Source organism: Choloepus didactylus, chromosome 3 (assembly GCF_015220235.1).
Source record: "Choloepus didactylus isolate mChoDid1 chromosome 3, mChoDid1.pri, whole genome shotgun sequence".
Lineage (NCBI taxonomy): Eukaryota > Metazoa > Chordata > Mammalia > Pilosa > Megalonychidae > Choloepus > Choloepus didactylus.
This window is the reverse complement of record NC_051309.1, coordinates 72,852,331-72,873,478: the sequence shown is the minus strand read 5'-3', so window position 1 is coordinate 72,873,478 and position 21,148 is coordinate 72,852,331. Positions and strand designations below refer to the sequence as shown.

Genomic DNA, 21,148 nt, shown 5'->3' with positions numbered 1-21,148 from the left:
GGGGCAGAAAAAGTAATAGAAGACATATTCACTGAAAATTTCCCAACTCTTATAAAAGACAGAAAATTAGAGATTCAAAAAGTACAATGTACCCCAAATAGAATAGATCCCAATAGACCTACTCCAAGACATTTACTGGTCAGATTGTCCAATGTCAAAGACAAAGAGAGGATTCTGAAAGCAGCAAGAGAAAAGCAATCCATCACATACAAGGGAAGGTCAATAAGACTATGTACAGATTTCTCTGCAGAAACCATGGAGGCAAGAAGACAGTGGCATGATATATTTAAGATACTGAAAGAGAAAAACTGCCAACCAAGAATTCCATATCCAGCAAAACTTTCCTTCAAAAATGAGGGAGAGATTAAAACATTTTCAGACAAACAGACACTGATAGAGTTTGTGAATAAGAGACCGGCACTACAAGAAATACTGAAGGGAGTGCTACAGGCTGATAGGAAAAGACAGGAGGGAGAGAGTTGGAGAGAGTGCAGAAATGAAGATTATCAGGAAAGGTAAAAGGAGAGGAAAAAATAAGATATTACATATAAATTCCAAAAAAACAAAATGGTAGTAGACAGTACTGCCCTTACAGTAATAATACTAAATGTAAATGGATTAAACTCCCCAATAAAAAGACACAGACTGGCAGAATGGATTAAAAAACAGGACCCATCTATATGCTGTGTACAAGAAACTCACTTTAGACACAAGGACAAACATAGACTGAAAGTGAAAGGTTGGAAAAAGATATTTCATGCAAACAACAACCAGAAAAAAGCAGGAGTAGCTATATTAATATCAGACAAGTTAGACTTCAAAAGTGAAACAATTAAAAGAGACAAAGAAGGACACCATATATTAATAAAAGGGTCAATTCATCAAGAAAACATAACAGTCATAAATATTTATGCACCAAACCAGAATGCCCCAAAATTCGTGAGGCAAACACTGCTATCACTGAAAGGAGAAATAGATACCTCTACAATAATAGTTGGAGACTTCAATACACCACTCTCATCAATGGATAGAACATCTAGACAGAGGATCACTAAAGAAACAGAGATGTTGAATTATATGATAAATGAACTAGACTTGACAAACATTTATAGAACACTACATCCAACAACAGCAGGATACACTTTTTTCTCAAGTGCTCATGGAACATTCTCTAGGATAGACCACATGTTGGGTCACAAAGCAAGTCTCAAATTTAAAAATATTGATATTATACAAAACACTTTCTCAGACCACAATGGAATGAAGTTGGAAATAAATAAAAGGCAGAAGGTCATAAAATTCACAAACATATGGAGGCTAAACAATACCCTCTTAGAAAACCAGTGGGTAAAGGAAGAAATTACAAGAGAAATTAGTAAATACCTTGAGGCAAATGACAACGAAAACACAACTTATCAAAACTTATGGGATGCAGCAAAGGCGGTGCTGAGAGGGAAATTTATTGCCCTAAATGCCTATATTAAAAGAGAAAAGAGAGCAAAAATTGAAGAGTTAACTGCTCACCTGGAGGAATTAGAGGAAGAACAGCAAACTAACCCCAAAGCAAGCAGAGGGAAGAAATAACAAAGATTAGAGCAGAAATTAATGCAATTGAGAACAGGAAAACAATAGAGAGAATCAACAAAACCAGAAGTTGGTTCTTTGAGAAAATCAATAAAATCGATGGACCACTTGCTAGGCTAACAAAAAAAAAAAAAAAAAAAAAAAAAAAGGAGAGAGCAGATGCAATTAAATGCAATCAGAAATGGGAAAGGAAATAAAACTACCAACCCTGCAGAAATTAAGGAGATAATGAGAAGACACTATGAGCAACTATATGCTAATAAACTAGACAACTTAGATGAAATGGACAACTTCCTAGAAAAGCATAAACAACCAACATTAACTCAAGAAGAAATAGATGACCTCAACAAACCAATCACAAGTAAAGAGATTGAGTCAGTCATCAAAAAGCTCCCAAAAAGGAAAAGCCCAGGACCAGATGGTTTCACATGTGAATTCTACCAAGCATTCAAGAACGAATTAGTACCAATCCTGCTCAATCTCTTCAAAAAAATTGAAGAAGAGGGAAAGCTACCTAACTCTTTCTATGAAGCCATCATAACCCTAATACCAAAACCAGGCAAAGATACTAAAAAAAAGGAAAATTATAGACCAATTTCTTTAATGAATATAGATGCAAAAATCCTCAACAAAATACTCGCAAATCGAATCCAGCAGCACATTAAAAGAATTATACACCATGACCAGGTGGGATTTATTCCAGGTATGCAAGGCTGGTTCAACACAAGAAAATCAATTAATGTAATACACCACATCAATAAATCAAAGCAGAAGAACCACATGATCATCTCGATTGATGCAGAAAAGGCATTTGACAAAATTCAACATCCTTTCCTGATGAAAACACTTCAAAGGATAGGAATAGAAGGGAACTTTTTCAATATGATAAAGGCAATAGATGAAAAACCCACAGCTAACATCACACTCAATGGGGAGAGACTGAAAGCTTTTCCTCTAAGATCAGGAACAAGACAGGGATGCCCACTATCACCATTGTTATTCAACATTGTGCTGGAAGTGCTAGCTACAGCAATTAGGCAAGAAAAAGAAATAAAAGGCATCCAAATTGGAGAGGAAGAAGTAAAACTTTCACTATTTGCAGATGACATGATTCTATATGTAGGAAATCCAGAAAAATCTACAACAAAGCTACTAGAACTAGTCAATGAATACAGCAAAGTAGCAGGCTACAAGATCAACATGCAAAAATCTGTAGTGTTCCTATACATAAGTAATGTGCAACAAGAGGAGGAAATCAAGAAAAAAATCCCATTTACAATAGCAACCAAAAGAATCAATTATTTAGGAATAAACTTAACCAAGGACACAAAAGACCTTTACATAGAAAACTATAAGAAACTGCTAAAAGAAATTGAACAAGACCTGAAAAAATGGAAGAACCCACCATGTTCATGGATTGGAAGACTAAACATAGTTAAGATGGCAATTTTACCTAAACTTATTTACAGATTCAATGCAATACCAATTCAAATCCCAACAACTTACTTTACAGAAATAGAAAAACCAATAACTAAATTTATTTGGAAGGGTAAGGTGCCCTGAATAGCCAAAAATGTCTTGAGAAAGAGGAATGAAGTGGGAGGTCTCACACTACCTGACTTTGAAGCATATTACAAAGCTACAGTGCTCAAAACAGCATGGTGCTGGCATAAGGACAGATATACTGGTCAATGGAATCGAATTGAGTGTTCAGAAGTAGACCCTTACATCTACGGACAACTGATCTTTGATAAGGCAGTGAAGCCGAAGCAACTGAGAAAGAGCAGCCTGTTCAACAAATGGTGTTTGGAGAACTGGATATCCATTTCCAAAAGAATGAAAGAGGATGTCCATCTCACACCTTATACCAAAATTAACTCAAAGTGGATCAAAGACATAAACATTAGCACCAAGACTATAAAACTCTTAGAAGAAAATGTAGGGCAATATCTTAAAGATCTTGTGAAAGGAGGTGGTTTCTTAGACCTCACACCCAAGGCACAAGCAACCAAAGAACAGATAGACAAAATTAAACACCTTTGTACATCAAAGGACTTTGTCAGAAAAGTAAAAAGGCAACCTACACAATGGGAGATATTTGGAAACCACATATCAGATAAGGGTTTAATATCCCGAATATATAAAGGAATACTGCATCTCAATAACAGAAAGACAAACAATCCAATTAAAAAATGGGCAAAAGACATGAACAGACATTTTTCTGAAGAGGAAATACAAATGGCTCAAAAGCATATGAAAAAATGCTCAACTTCACTGGCTATTGAGGAAATGCAAATCAAAACCACAATGAGATATCATCTCACACCTACCAGAATGGCCATTATCCAAAAAACAGAAAATGACAAGTGCTGGAGAGGGTGTGGAGAAAGAGGCACACTTATTCATTGTTGGTGGGAATGTAGAATGGTGCAACTACTCTGGAAGACAGTATGGAGGTTCCTCAGGAAGCTAAATATACATTTGCCATATGACCCAGCTATTCCATTGCTGGGTATATACTCAGAGGAACTGAAACTTAAGACACAAACAGACATTTGTAAACCAATGTTTATTGCAGCATTATTCACAATTGCCAAGAGATGGAAACAGCCCAAATATCCATCAAAGGACGAGTGGATAAACAAACTGTGGTATATACACATGATGGAATATTATGCAGCTGTAAGACAGAACAAAGACATGGATCATGTAATAATGTGGATGAACCTTGGGGACATTCTGTTGAGTGAAGTTAGCCAGAAACAAAAGGACAGATTCTGTATGGTCTCACGAATACGAACAGACATTAATGAACAAACTTTGGGAGTTAAAAGCTGACAACACAGGCGACCAGGAGATAGAAAGAGGGCAGAGATCAGCCATTTGATGCTGAAGGACTACAGAATGTTTAGGATTGATTGCATAGATCCAGAAACAGATAGCATAATACTGTGTGATGGTAGCATGGTATTGTAAGTATACTGAACAGAGATGTCTGTGAGTAAAGCTGAAAGAGGTGGGATAGGAGAGTGTATGACACCAGAGGTAAAGATAGATGATAAAGACTGGGACTGTATAACATGGCAAAAACTGGAGTGGCCAATGACTGTTACGAAATATACAAATATAAAAATGTTTTTGCATGTAGGAAAGCAAATGAATGTCAACCATGTAGAAATTTGAAAAAGGGATGCTATTCAGGAAAAAACAGAATCAAAGCAAACTGGAGTCTATGGTCAACAGTAACATTGTAATATACCTCCATTAAATGTAACAAAGGCAATATGCCAATGCTAAATGTATATGAGAGGGGGATATAGGGGAGTAATATGGGATTCTTGGTAGTGGTGCTATTTGCTGTCCTTAGTAGTATATTGTATTGTATGACATGTTATTTTTCTTTTTATCATTTTTTCTTATTGCTAAAAAAAAAAAGAAATTTTTTTTTTCTTGTAGTAATCAGTATGTTCAAGTGCTGATTGTGGTGATAAATGTACAACTTTATGATGATACCATGAACAACTGATTGTACACTGTGGATAAATGTATGGTATGTGAATATAACTCTATAAAATTGTAGGAAAATATATATATAGGAGTAAAAGTTTTGGAGAAAACATGGTGAGAGGGATGATGCCTCACCAATATGGACTAACTACAATGTGTAAACTCAGAATTGAATCTTAGAACATAGCCTAACGTGGACACAATAATTGTAATACTCCCTAGATTGTAAGCTCTTACAGCAGTTAACTCTATCCCTGAATTGTAAGGCCTGTCTCTAAACTCTGAGATGCTGATCCCCTAGCGTATAACCTGATTGGTCTCTGGAACAATGCATATCTCTGAGACACCTGAAACTCAGAGCTAGAGCTCGGCAGATATGAATGTCAGTATTAGTGCATACAGCCACTGTCAAAAAAAAAAAAAAAAAGAAAAGAAAGCTGAAAAAGAGCCCAGACTTCAATTAGTGATATGAATGAAGCAGGTCTGGTTAAGACCAGGGCAAGCCAGGCCAAAGGATAAAGGTTGAAACTGATTGTGTTTTAAAACTTCAACTTTCATATGAGACCAAGGGAGTAGATATCTATTTGGTACAGGATCTAAATTTTCTAAACGGTACAGCTCTACAGTCGATTTGTTCAAACACCACAGTTGCATGGAACTTTGAATAGGAAGTGAGATATGGTAGGTTAGTATAGGCTGGAGTGAAATAGTGACACATCCTAGAGTAATTTGGGCAGATAATAAAAAATATATTTACAGCCTCCCCCTCCCCAGCCCTGAGGATCTGGGGGAAGGTGCGCATGTGTTGGACATCCTCACCTGGACTGGTGTTGATGTTGTCACAAACATTGGGACTGGCGGTTTGATGTGCTGAGCCCTCGAGCATGGGACTCGCCCTTATGAAGCTCATTACTGCAAAGGAGAGTCTAAAGGTGTATGTAATGGTGCCTAAGAGTCTCCCCCTGAGTACCTCTTTGTTGCTCAGATGTGGCCCTCTCTCTCTGTAACTGAGCCATCTCGACAGGTGAACTCGCTGCCCTCCCCGCTACGTGGGACCCGACTCCCAGGGGTGTAAATCTCCCTGGCAACGCAGAGTATGACTCCCAGGGATGAATGTGGACCCAGCATCGTGGGACTGAGAGTATCTTCTTGACCAAAAGGGGGATGCAAAATGAGATGAAATAGTTTCAGTGGCTGAGAGATTCCAAATGGAGTCGAGAGGTCACTCTGGTGGACATTCTTATGCACTATATAGATAACACCTCTTAGGCTTTAATGTATTGGAATAGCTAGAAGTAAATACCTGAAACTACCAAACTCCAACCCAGCAGTCTGGACTCCTGAAGACAATTATATAATAATGTAGATTACAAGGGGTGACAGTGTGATTGTGAAGACCTTGTGGATCACACCCCCTTTATCTAGTGTATGGATGAGTGGAGGAATGGGGATAAAAACTAAAGGACAAATGGGGTGGGATGAGGGGATGATTTGGGTGTTCTTTTTTCACTTTTATTTTTTATTCTTGTTCTGGTTCTTTCTGATGTAAGGAAAATGTTCAGAGATAGATTGTGGTGATGAACGCATAACTATGTTATCATACTGTGGACAGTGGATTGTATATCATGGATGATTGTATGGTGTGTGAATGATTTCAATAAAACTGAATTTAATTTTAAAAAATTAAGACAAATTTATCTCCACTTAAAAAAAAAATTATATGGAAATTTAAGTGGCCTCAGAAGAGCCAAAGCCATCCTGAAAAACAGAAATGAATAGAACTCACACTTCCCAATCTTAAAACTTATTACAAAGCCACACAAATCAAGTCAGCATGGTGCTGCCACAAAGACAGACATATACACCAATGGAATACTATTGGGAGCTCAGCTTCAACCCTCACGTTTATAGCCAAATGATTTTTGACAAGGGTGCAAAATCCAGTTAATTGATAAAGATTATCCTTTATTCTTTGACAAAAGGTGTAGAAAAACTTGATCTCCATTTGCAAAAGAAAGAAGGAGTATTGTTACCTCACACCTTATGCAAAAATCAAATAAATATTGAACAAATACCTAATATAAGAGAAAGAAATATCAAAGTCCTAGAAGAAAATCTAGGGAAGTGTCTTCAGGGTTTTGTGTCAGGCGATGAATGTTTATTGGATTTTATACCCAAAGCACAAGCAGCCAAAGAAAAACAGATCAATGAGACATCACCAAAATTAAAAACTTTGTGCCTCAAAAGACTTTATCTTGAAAGTAAAACAGCAACTTACACAATGGGAGAAAATATTTGGAAACCACATATTTTATAAAGGTTTAATATCCAGAATATATGAAGAAATCCTTTAACTTAAAAAAAAAGACAAACAATTCAATTTAAAAATTAGCAGAAGAGAATGGTGCAGCCCCTCTGGAGGACAGTGTGGTGGCTCCACAGGAGGCTGGGTATAGAGCTTATATACGATCCTGCAACCCTGTTATGTGGTGTAAACTTGGAAGAACTGAAAGCAGGAACACAAATAGACACTTGAACACTGATGTTTATGGCAGAATTATGCACAATTGCAATGGATGGAAGTGGCCTAAGACTACATCTATGGATGAATGGAGGGGCAAACTGTGGTGTATACACATAATAGAATAATGAGCAGCTGCAAGGACTGAAGTCATGAGGCATGCAACTAGGTGAATAAATCTTGAGGACTTTAATTTGAGTGAAATAAGCCAAAAATGAAGGGACTGCTCGCTCTTCCTCGGCGGCAGCGCCGGTGGCCAAGAAGGTGGAGAGCGGCTGCAAGCGGGCTGCGGGCACCATGGAGAGCAGCGGAAGCCCAGGCAGAGGCGGCGCTCCCACCACGGCACCCGGGCTCGAGTGACCCGCGCTCGTGTCCTGCACCGCGCCGGAGCGGCCGCCGCCTCGCGGACCCACCGGCCTCGTCGCCCCTCCCAGCGCCCCTGCGCCCGGACTCGCCCGCGCCCCCACTCCTCCGCTGGGTGTCGCCGGCAGGGTCCCCGCGGCGGTTGCGGCCGGAGCAGCAGCTGCAGCAAGAGCCCGCCTCTATGCTGAAATGCAAGCAGGACCAGACGCAGATCTTTGACAGCGAGCGGTTCAGGAAGCGGGAGGCGTGCCTGTGCTTCCGGAGCGAGCAGGAGGACGAGGTGCTGTTGGTGAGCAGGAGTCGGTATCCGGACCAGTGGATCGTCCCAGGTGAGGGGATGGAGCCCGAGGAGGAGCCCGGCGGCGCTGCCTTGAGGGAGGTTTATGAAGAGGGTGGAGTCAAAGGAAATTGGTCCGACTCTTGGACATATTTGAGAACCCAGACCGAAAGCACAGAATATATGTTTATGTTCCTACAGTCACTGAACTATTAGAGGATTGGGAAGATTCTGTTAATATAGGAAGGAAGAGAGAATGGTTCAAAGTAGAAGATGCAATCAAGGTTCTCCAGTGTCATAAATCTATACGTGCAGAGTATCTGGAAACACTGAAGCTGGGTTAGTCCCCAACCAATGGAAATTCTAGTTTTTCCCTTCCAGAAAATAATGCCTTGTCTGTGACTGCTGCACAGAGCTCTGGATTGCCATCTAGTATAAGAGAGAAAGAATTGGGAGGAACTCTATGCCAGCTCTTGGAGAGAGAGGTTCTTCATTTTCCTTGACAAGCAAACATCTGAATGACACTTGCAAACTGTCTGAATTTGCCATACAGTGTTTTCAAACAATTTGCATGTGTTTCAGATGCTTTCAAATCTTTTTGTTTTTAAGTGTAAAAATATTTTAATAAGCCAAAGCCACGAGGAATTTTTTTAGATGCCTTAATGGTGCCCTCCCACCACATGCTATTTTTGCTTATTTTCTTTTTCTTTTTTTCTTTTTTTCCACAGCCTTTTTTTCGTTTTTTTTGTTTTTGTTTTTGTTTTTGTCCATTTGACTCAGTCTGGTTTATTTTGTCAGCTTAACTTATTTTCCCCTAAATTGTTTTCTCGTTCCACAGCATTTATATACTCAATAAATCCTTCTGTGGCAAGAATTGTTTAAAATGATACTTCTTGGTATTGAAGAAATTGTACATCCATTCCAAAATTTGTTTCATAGGACCATAATTTTAATTGATAAATTCCAGATTTGAGCTATTTCTGTGCTGTGCAGTAACTGTTTTGACAAAGGATTTAATTTGCTCTTTTCAGGAATCTCTCAACTGGTTTGTCTTAATTTTCATAATTGGTATTATGTCAATAGCTACCTAATATGGCTATTTCCCCTATAACTCAACGGTGGTTTAACACAAAGTATAACTACAGAGCTGGTGATTTTCAGGGAGGTACTGTTAGCTAAATGCATGTAGTAAATGCATCTTATAAAAATGATATTCCTGGTATTTGATTTAGCATGGCTCAATGGCCAGCTCCCTTTATCCATCTTTCCACACAGAATACCCTAGGAACCATATTTCTCAAGATAAATTGCTTTTAAAACACATTTTGTTTTTAAATGTGGTGACACTACTTCAGTTAAACTTCCCTGTTTGCTAATGGCCACAGGATAGGAGTCTAACCTTAAATGCCCAGCAGCGATGACTCTGTCTCAGCTGAGCGAAATACCGTTCTTGCTCAGCTGTTACAGACTTACATTGTTAGGGCACCTCTGATAGTTCATCTTTTATAGATTGTCAATAGGTACTATTTATCATACAACTAATTTTGAGGGCACTATAACACACCCTGAACTAAGAATCATTTTGTCTTACACTTGCCTTTCGCTCACTTAAAATCAAGAATCCCATCTAAAATCCATGGGTACCTTTTCTGAAACTCCTGCACTTCCCTCACCAGGTCAGAAATGAGATGGAAGGAAAACCTTTAAGAAGTAAGATGGGGGAAGTGAAAGATCATTCTATATGTGGAGACTTTTAGGCCTTTTGTAAAAATTTTACTGGTGAGTAAAATTAGAGTAGAGCATTTTGTTCCACATATTGTTAACCTTTAAAATGTACAATTGCTGCTAAAAATAGATTGCTGTTACAATACAGGAAAGTTGGTGCCACATGTTGAGGATGAGATCTTGAGCCATAAATGCAGCTGAAATAAATATAAACTTTAGTTCACAAATTAATGCTGTCAAAGGAATGAGTAAAGTAGAAAATAACCAATGACAATTTCTTTCTAAATAATGTAGTGTGATCAAATATGATCATCCAGAATTTCATATTTTTCTTGGTACAGAGGCTATGTATTCTGGGTGTTTTTTAAAAAGAAAACACTTAAAATTCCACAGTTGATACTTTCTATCAATCTTCAATGGGCTAGGATTTTTTTTTCAGTAATCTCTTAAATATCTTTAAATTGTATACTTAAAACAGCAGAGAAACTGGATTGTTTTTTTATATAAGACTAGTGAAATGCTGTCACTAGTATTTGGCAGGATTTCTCTTGTATATGATATTCTTAGAGTAATAATGCATGATCTTATTTTATAAACTCTTGAACTATGTAATTGACATGTATAATATGTACAGGATTGATAGCAGCCATCTCTTTGAAAGTTAGCCTGTAAGTAGTGTTGTATAATTTTCTTTGGTCAGAAATATTTGGACTAAGTAGTGCCACTTGGGTCAGGATTTTTTTCAGTGCCATTTAGCAAACAACTGTCTTTAGTCTATCCAACTAGCAATTTTCCAAGGTCTTCAGTTTGTAAAATACAACAGAATAGTTTACAGTTGTCACACTTTAAATTCATGAGGATTCTTCTGGAACCAAGTATAGCAAAATTAGAGGAAGGGCCCTAAGGAAATTTCTCTTAAGAGAAAAAGCCAACATTTTCAATCTCAGCAGTTGAACCTACTACAGATAACTATTATCTACTATCTCAACCCTCAAAAGTTTCTAGTAATTGGACCATCATTTGTGCTTTTTGTGTGGTAGATGGGTAAAATTGGGCAGCTAAATTTTTCAGTTCTGTGTGCCTCCCAATTAAAAAACAGAACAGAACTAGTTATCTTAACTTAAGACTTGCAGACATGAGGTAGAAACTGTCCTGCCTGTTTTATAAACAGGTGACATTTTCCAACTAAGCACATGCCATTCAGTTTTCTGTTGATCACACCATTGTATAAAGCAGCAACACTGAAGAGGGGAAAATGATTGTTGTACACTTTGAATTATTTTGCATGGTCTCAATTGAGATAATTGGTGTAGGAATCTTGACTTTTTTTACATTTGGAAATATCAAATAAAAATGAAAATTAAAAAAATGAAGGGACAAATATTGTAAGACCTTGCTAATATAAACTAACTCCAATGAGCAAACATTGAGAATTGAATTTGAGAGCATAGGTTATCAGGGCATAGAACAGGGGCAGAGATTGGGCAATTGAGGCAGGAGTACAGAATGTTCAATAAAACTCATTGTAAAGGTTCCTAGGTGGTAAGCTCTTACAGTAGTCACATCTATCCCTGAGTTTTGATTGTTATTTCTAAATTCTGAGATGCTGAGCTCTTTGTGTATGTGCCAGTTTGAGTGTATTGTGTTCCCCAAATGCCATTATCTTTGTAGTCTTGTGGGGCAGACGTTTTGGTGCTGGTTAGATTTGCTTGGAATGTGACCCGCCCAGCTGTGGGTAATGATTTTGATGAGATGTTCCCATGGAGGCGTTGCCCCGTCCATTCAGGGTGGGCCTTGATCAGTGGAGACATATAAATAAACTGACTCAGAGAGAGGGAACTTAGTGCAGCTGTGAGTGATGTTTTGAGGAGGAGCAAGCTTGCTGGAGAGGAACGTCCTGGGAGAAAGCCGTTTTGAGGCCAGGGCTTTGGAGCAGATGCCAGCTGCCTTCCTAGCTAACAGAGGTTTTCCAGACGCCATTGACCATCCTCCAGTGAAGGTACCCAATTGCTGATGTGTTACCTTGGATGCTTTGTGGCCTTAAGATTGTAACTGTGTAGCGAAATAAACCCCCATTTTATAAAAGCCTATCCATCTCTGGTGTTTTGCATTCTGCAGCATTAGCAAACTAGAACAGTGTATAACCTAGTAGTTCCCTGGAAATTTGGATATTTGTGCAACACCAGAGACTCAGAGTATCTCAGCCTTGCTCAGTAATGCTCTGAAAGTCAGCATTACTCCAACTTTAAGAACAACTCTTAAAGAAGTCAGCATTACTTTAACAACTGTTAAAGAAGCTGAAAAAGAGATCAGATGACAATTAGAGATATGAATCAAATGTACTCAGTTAGGACAAAGATAAGTTAGAATTCAGATTAAAGGATGATATTGACTGTATTGCAAAACTACAACTTCTGTGTGAGACCAAATAAAGAGAGGTTTATTTGGTACAAAATTTATATTTTCTGTGTACATTATCTAATTTAAACTTTGTGGTCGGTTTATTTAAACAAAGTGATTACATAGAAACTAGAATAGGGAATGAGTTCTTGTTATTCTGTGCAGGCTAATGTAATACCCTGAACATCTCAGAATATTGTGGGAAGAAAATAAAAAGCATTTGCTATGTCCCCTGAGAGACTGGGGGAAAATATGGAACTATTAAACTTCCCACTTGGGGTATTCCTGCTATTCTCTGAAGAAATAGGGGTACCCAATTTAATAAGCCAAAGCCCTAGACCTAGGGGCTTGCCCTTATAAAACTTATTTCTCCAGTGAAGGAGCTAAGCCTATTTACAACTATGTCTAAGAGTCACCCCCAGAGAACCTCTTTTGTTGTTCAGATGTGGCTTGTGTCTCTCAGCCAACTCTGCAGATTAACTCACTACCCTCCCTGCTAGGTGGGAGATGACTCCCAGGGGTGTTAAGTCTCCCCAGTAATGTAAGACATAACTCCCAGGGATGAGCCTGGCCCTGGCATTTTGGGATTCAGAATGCCTTCTTGACCAAAAAGTGGGAAAGAACTGAAACAAAATAAAATATCAGTGGCTAAGAGATTTCAAATAGAGTCAAGAGGTCATTCTGTAAGTTACTCCTACACATTAAATAGTTACTCCTTTCCAGTTTCTAGTGTATTTGAGCAGCTAGAGGGAAATGCCTGATACTGTAATGGGGTAGCCTTTGATTCTATATGATTCAATGATTCAATAATTCTATAATTCAGTGATTGTATAGCTATATAGCTTTTATTGTGTGACTATGTGATTGTGAAAACCTTATGACTGACACTCCCTGGATCCAGTGTATGGGCAGAGGAGTAAGAAATAAGTATATATATATATATATATATATATATATATATACATACACATACTTAATAAATGTATTTATATTTATTTATATATATAAATATATATTTATATATATATGAATAATGGAGGGATAAGGAGTGTGGGATATTTTGTGTGTTCTTTATTTTTAATTTTTAATTTATTTTTAATTTTTATTATTTTGGTGGAGTTATGAAAACGTTTAAAAATTGATTGTGGTAATGAATGCACAACTATATGAAACTGTGAGCCATTGATTGTATACTTTGGATGGATTCTATGGTGTGTGAATGTATCTCAATAAAAATTGCAGTTAAAAAGATTGGCAAAAGAATTCAATAGACAGCTCTCCAAAGAAGATATGCAAATAGTCAAAAAGTACACAAGAAGATGCTCAACATCATTAGCCATCAGGGAAATGCACATGAAGACTGCAAGGAGATAACACTTCATATGATGTTGAATGACTGCTGTTAAAAAATGAAAAATTACAAAGGTTGGAGAGGATGCAAAGAAATAGGGACACTTATTCATTGCTGGTGGGAATGTAAAATGATGCAGCTACTGTGGAAGACAGTTTGGCATTTCGTCAGAAAGTTCATTATACAATTACCATAGGACCCAGAAACTCCATCCGATGACCCAGCAACTCCACCACTAGGTATCTACCAAAAGGAATTGAAAGCAAGGACTCCAACAGGTTTTTGCACACCAATGTTCGTAGTGGATTTATTCACAAATGCTAAAGAGGGAAGCAACTCAAGTGTCCATCAACTGATGAATAGGTATATAAAATGTGCAATACACATAAAGTGGACTATTACTCAGCTATAAAAAGGAATGAATTTCTTATACATGCAATAACATGGATGAACCTTGAAGACATGTTGAGGGAAATAAATGAGACATAAAAAGGCAAATAGTTTGTGATCTTACTGATATGAAATAAATACCATAAGCAAATCCCTAAAGTCAGAATCTAGAACATAGCTTACCGGTGAATGGGATGGGAAGAGAGAATGTGAAGTTAAAGCTTAAAATGTAAAGACTTCTTATTTGGAGTGATGGAAATATTTTGTCAGTGGACGGTGGTGATGGTAGCACAATACTATGAATGTAATTAACAGCATTGAAATATATATTTGTATGGGACCTAAAGGGGAAATGTTAGGGTGTACAATGGTAATAGAATTTTAAAAATCCATAGAACTGCACTACAAAATTGAAACCTACGTTAAACCATGGACTGTAATTAATAGTGCCATTATACAAATGTGCTTTCATGAATTGTAACAAACTTGCACATCAATGCAAGGTGTTAATAATAGGGTGGTATATGGAACTCCTGTGTTTTATGCATGATTGTTTTGTAAACCCACAAGCTCTCTAATAAAATTAATAGAATATATGGAGACCATATATGTCACTGGAGAGAGACACAACAAGAAAGAGCCAAAGGAATAGATTAACTAATATTTGAACTTGGTTTAAATCTTATTTAAAAATCACATAAACATGGAAGGAAAAATAAAGAGAAGTCTTTGCTACATGTCAGTAAAACTATAATTTTTCAGGTATGTATCTGTCTTTAAAAACAAAATAATGAATTTTTATATCATTAAGAGGTTATACATATTTTTCAAACCAGAATGAAATATTTTACCATAATTACATTTGCAAGAATATAAAATTTTGCCTTTCTTTTACTTCATTTATGCCTAGGTTTTCAACAAATAATTTCCTCCTTCTTTCTGTATGTATACATAGATAGAATATAGATATACATGTGCATATATGTATATAAACAAACATAAATACTTATTTTTCCAAAATGTCATAATATATCTAGTCTCATTGTCTCAATTTCCCAAGATTTTCTTTTCTGAGGTCTACTGGCACCTGGTCCATTTGGGGGCTGTACCTAGGGTTGATGCAGAGCTTGCATTGAGTGATGTAAACTTTGTCACTCTCAATAGATCCTTCAATTCATTATTCTCCTAGGAAAAATGTCTTCCTCTTTCTGAGTTTTCCTATGACCTCTATTTGGCAGAAGTATATTTTCAAAAGTTTTCTTTAAAATGGGTGCATTTTTAATTTTGGAGAATATTGAAAAGCCAACATTTTTCATCATTATTTACTCATATTCTTTCTAGCAATACATTTTGCTATTTGCATAAGTAGAAAGTATCTTGTTTTCTGCTCTGCATTTACCTAAATCATAAGTGTATTGTTCACCTGTATTTCTTTATAAATCCTTCATCTGTTTAAAATTTTATAAAGTATCTTTTAAAGTTTTGTTTATCAGGAAAATAAAACATATTAGTCCTTTTTCTATTATGTTTGTTGCATATTTATTTTTATGATGTGGCTTTTAACATTTGGTTTGTTTAAAAGTCTTTTTACCACATCATAAAACTTGTAATAATATGAAGATAAATTTATCATTTTCCCCTTATCACTTTTGGTTATTTACACTGTATAAAATGTCTTCCACCTTCTAATATTGTAAATTTACTTCTATTTCTTCTAGTATTTTAATGGTCCTCTTCTATCTTCCTGTTTGTAATTTTTTGTAATTGCCTCTACTCAATTGGAGTTGGCACCAGATATTATGAAACGTTTAATCATGCAACACATATTTGCTCTTCTATCTTTGACCTTGATTTATCTTTGAACCTTCTAAAACATCTATTTTCTGCAAATCAGAAATACTGTTAGGTGATTTGAATTTTCAATTGTTTATCTCTTAAAATTTTGTGTGTGAATATGATCCTTGGTAGAACCTGTATCATACTTCTTAAAACACAGTTGCATCAATATCTCTTTTACTCTCAAATGATAGTTTTCAACCTGCTAAAATACCCATTCCTAAATATGCAGCTAAATCATGATTTCTTCACCCCTACCACCATGGTGCTAGCTTGAAACTATTATGTACTCCAGGTAAGGCCATGTTCTTCTCATCCAGTCTTGTTCAGGCAGATGTATTGTGAGTGGGACCCTTAGATTAAGTTGTTTCCATGGAGATGTGACCCCACCCATTCAAGGTAGGTCTTAATCACCTTGCTGGAGTCCTCTATGAAAGTATAAAAGGCAAAGATATTTTGAAGAGAGTTCAGAGAGATGCTTAAATAGATGTTTAGAGAGAAGCTAAGACAGAAACCTACAGACATTTTGGAGAAACCAGAAGGTAGCAAAACAAAACATTCTAAACCCAGAAGCTAAACAGTAGAGAGAAGGATCAGTGAAACAAGCCAAGTGCCTTCCTGTGTGACAGAGGATCCCTGGATTCCATTCACCTTTCCTAAGAGATGGTATCTACCTTTGATGCCTTAATTTAAACATTTACATGGCCTTAGAACTGTAAATATGCAATCTAATAAATCCCTTTGAAAAAGCCAACCTATTTCTGGTATATTGCATTCTGGACATTAACAAAACAAAACCATCACCTAGAAAGTACTTTCATGGGATCTGACCTTCCTCTATACATACAAATCTTCTAAAACTCATCCCCTTTACATTTGTAGACTAGGCATTGGTTAACTGAATTATTGTTTGTAATAATTCCATTTTAAATTGGAAAGATATCTGTTTTGTGACTTTATGTCCTATGCATAGTTTAAAATTTTTCATACAGCAATTTCTACAAGTTGTTTGTTGAATGCATGAAATAATAATTATTCAGAGGAGATTTTAAATTGAAATAAAAGTGGATAGATGACTGGACATAAAATCTATGTTTTTAAATCCACCCTTCTCAAAAAGTTCAAAAGTATTCATAGATTTGGTGGGCTGAATTGTGGATCCCAGTTTGGACATGTTCTTAGTTTTGGTCTGCATTCTGGTGGGTGTGGACCCATTGTAAATAGGATATCGTCAATGGGTGGCCCATTGTAAATAGGATATCGTTAATGGGTGGCCCAACTGAATGAGGCTTTAAACAGGAATACTGGAGTCCTTTATAAAAAGAGAGAATATCAGATAGAGAGAAGCCACAAGAAGCAGAAAGAAGCTGGAAGTTAACAAACAGAAATAAAATGAGAAAATGCCAACATATGCACTACCCTGTGACAGAAAAGTCAAGGACTAAAGAAAGCAGACAACCCAAGAATGCCATAATCTTCTGGGAGATATCATCTCCCTGATGAAACCTCAATTTTGGACTTCTTTCACTCCAAACCATGAGCCAATAAATTCCCACTGTGTAAGCCAAACCATTGTATGGTGTTTGTTTTAGCAGTTAGGAAACTAAAACAATGGGTCAAATAGGAACCTGCACAGACAAGAAATGTCTAATCATTACTTAAAACACTTCAAGTCAAAAAAAATTTCCCACAGGAACTCCTCCTTTTTGGTTTTAGGTCTTTTTAGAATCATTGTAAATTCTCTGGTTATAACAACTAGAAACTAAAACACTTATTTATCTTTTCACTATTTTTCACCTCTTATTTCTCATCAAAGAAGTCTCATTCTATACTTTCCATTCACAAACCAGATTGGATGTATTATGTCCCCCTAATGCCATTATCTTTGATGCAATCTTGTGGGGGCAGAAGTATTAGTGTTGATTAGATTGGAATCCTTTGATTGAATGTTTCCATGGAGATTTGACCCACCCAACTTAGTGACACCTTTGATTAGAGTGTATCCTCTTGATTGAATGTTTCCACTGAAATGTGGCTCTGCCCATTCAAGGTGTGTGTTAATTGCATCACTGGAGTCCTATAAAGGAATCACAGACAGAGGACCTCAGAGCAACTGATAGTGACATTTTGGAGGAGCTGCAACATACGGAGACAGTTTGGAGAATGCAACCCAGGAACAAGCAGACAACTAGAGAGGAATGACATGGGAGAAAACCCTTTTGAAACCAGAACTCCAGAGCAGACACCAGCCATGTGCCTTCCCAGCTAACAGCGGTTTTCCAGATGTCATTGGCCATCCTCCAGTGAAGGTACCCAATTGTCGATGCCTTACCTTGGACACTTAATGGCCTTAAGACTAACTGTGTAACCAAATAAATCCCCTCTATAAAAGCCAATCCATTTCTGGTATTTTGCATAATGGCAGTATTAGCAAACCAGAAGATCAAATTTATGTATAAACTGACATTTTCACCAAATCTTATTTTTATGATATATATTTCTTTAACCCATGACATTATTTTGTGCTCTCTTGCCTAACACTCAAATCCTGTTTATATGCCAGAATGGTTTTATTAAAGGACAAAGATGGTCAGTCTCTAAACTGGATTTGAAAATTTGAGCAAACATCATTATATGGACAAAAAAATGAAGGCTAAAGCAAAACATTCTATCATAAACAAAGCATGCTATTTTAACTAATTTTCCTTTTTTGCCCTGCTCACATTTCAAAATCTACTCCATTAACACTGCATTGATAACTGTTTTTAATATAACCATTCTTTTTCACATGCTGTTCTATTCACTTTGAGTATCCTCCTTCGTTACTGTTGCTTCCAGGCTTCTCTGCAAACCAAATATCTTACTGTGCTATGCCCATCAACAACATTGGACAAAGTTTCATACATGTAAATGCCCTTTCTCAACTCCAGAAATTAAATTTTAACTTATTCTTGGATTAACATCCATTTTATATCTATACCCAGCAGCACAAAATCTCCTGCAGAGCAGCGTGTGAGAGAGCTGCTGTCATAGTGTCTGAGAACTGGTTTTCAGCTCCTCTGCTTCTGCAGCTGTGCTGTGTTGGATGTGGATTGTGTGGAAAGGTCCTGGTGTGGCCTTGTGACACAAGCCATTGGCTCAACATCAAGATCATTCTGGAGGAACTCACAGCAAGGGTTATGAGGTGATGGTCCTGGTTCCTTCACACAATTACATCATTGACCACAACAAGCCTTCCACACCAAACTTCAGGGTGGTTTATGTGCCAAATCATGGAGAGATGTTTACAAACTTAATGAAAGAAATTGCAAATACAGCTGTTAACATCATGCCCAAATTGTGACACTGACAATCAGCAATAAAACTATAAGAGTTCCTACTTCAAACAACTGGATATAAGAAATTATTGTGTTATTGTGTTAGTGTAGCATACAATCAGACTCTCATGAAGAATCTCAAGGAAACTAACTACAATGTAATGGTTGTAGATCCTGTGATTCCCTGTGGAGACCTGATAGCTGGGTTGCTTGCAATCCCCTTTGTGCACACACTAAGGACTTCTGTAGGTGGCACTTTGGAGAAACACTGTGGAAAACTTTCAGCTCCACTTTCCTATTTGCCTGTTCCCATGATTAGACTAGGAGACAAGATGGACTTTCTGGAAAGGTTAAAAAATCTAATGCTTTCCCTTTTCTTTGACTTCTGGCTCCAGCTATATGATGTTCAGATTTGGGATCAGTTTTATAGTGAAGCATTAGGTAAGAGACTCTGCTTTGCTTTCTAAACCAGTTACCAAAGAGTAAGAAAAGTCTAGAATGATGAAAGAAATCCCTTTTTAAAATTCTGACTACCCTGTAAACTCATCAAGTGATACCAGTGAACTGATCATTAATAACTAATCATAGTAGAGGAGGCAAGAAATATTTTACCACAGTTTTCTGTCTTTAGAATCACCTAAACATTTTTGCACATTACCTTGCTTATATTTAATACATGGTTATCAAAACAAACATAATGTAAAGCATATAAATGCATGTTAGTCTAATGAAGAGATTTTCTTTGTCACATTTAAGCTAAAACAAATCATCCCGTACAGTGAGTTTTCAAATAGGATGTGTTTGTTGTTTGTACTGTTCTACCCTTTTTGGATTAAAAAAAGTGTTATACTTGTTGTGTAAGTGAGATAACTTTCTTGCCTGATAACAGTAATTAACTGAAATATGATCTACATTAACATTAAGATTAAATTTGGTACAGACTTGATTTTGCCTGAACTCTGTTTAACAACTTCTGAGAATTGTTGATAATGACTGACTATCACTCTTGATTTTAAACAATTTTTTTTTTTTTTGGTAACATGGTAGAGCCATGTTTTTGTTTTTGTTTTTTGTGTTTTTTTGTAACATGGTAGAGCCCTCTAAAGTTAGAGAACATTAAAAGACTTTACATCTGGAAGTGTTAAGAGAGTTGATTTTTCCCTACAATGATTCGCTAATTCTACCTATTTTAAATTGATTGGCATTTCTGTTAAAAGATGTTTGGCTTTGAAATTTTTATACACTCAGCTCTTATCTGAATTCATCTCAGGCAGGCTTTCCTTCCATCATCTTCGAGAAGTACCTAGGGATATGATTTAACAAAGAAAGGATCATATTAGACCCTAAAAATATTACCTAAATTAACTCAATGACTTTTAATGATAAATTGTTTCACAGAACTAATATCATAGGAATCCACTTCAAAAATTCTTAGCTTTAAACATGATTTTGAATTTACACTTCATTTATGTCACAGTAAATAATTTATAATCACTAAGCATTACCTGTGTTCCAGCAATGTTAAGCACAAAAGACTTAATTTAAAAATAACAAGGATCTTGCCCTTGTCTGTGTTCAGAAATAAATGGAAGAGGCAGAATTATAAATATACCACTGTGAATTCTTTGGTATATAGGATTACGAATAAAGCCCCCTTGGAGGACAAAAGTTAAGGGCAAGAGGAAACAGAAACTTTATCAGTGGGGAAGACTAGGGAAAGTCATTTTCTACTAAGCAAGGGTTTGTACTGACAGTAACAGTTGTCCCTGAGCTACTGGGATTCTCTTATTATAACAAAGATTTGAAATATCATTCCCTTGATGAAAAGAAGTAGATAGCTCTCACTTACCTCAGTTTTGCACCTTACTGGCATAAGG

General features: G+C 36.7%; 1 protein-coding gene and 1 pseudogene across 1 annotated transcript in view; both read left to right on the top strand.

Moving 5' to 3' along the window:
* Positions 1-8,156: 8,156 nt before the first annotated feature.
* Positions 8,157-8,755, top strand: LOC119530299 (annotated as a pseudogene).
* Positions 8,756-19,141: 10,386 nt separating this feature from the next.
* LOC119530298 (UDP-glucuronosyltransferase 2A3-like) overlaps positions 19,142-21,148 on the top strand; it is a 352,297-nt gene continuing 350,290 nt past the window's right edge. Inside the window, exons 1-2 of the mRNA XM_037831437.1 lie at positions 19,142-19,293; positions 19,378-19,712. Coding sequence (XP_037687365.1) covers positions 19,142-19,293; positions 19,378-19,712 — 487 coding nt within the window. The remainder of the gene's footprint in view (positions 19,294-19,377; positions 19,713-21,148) is intronic.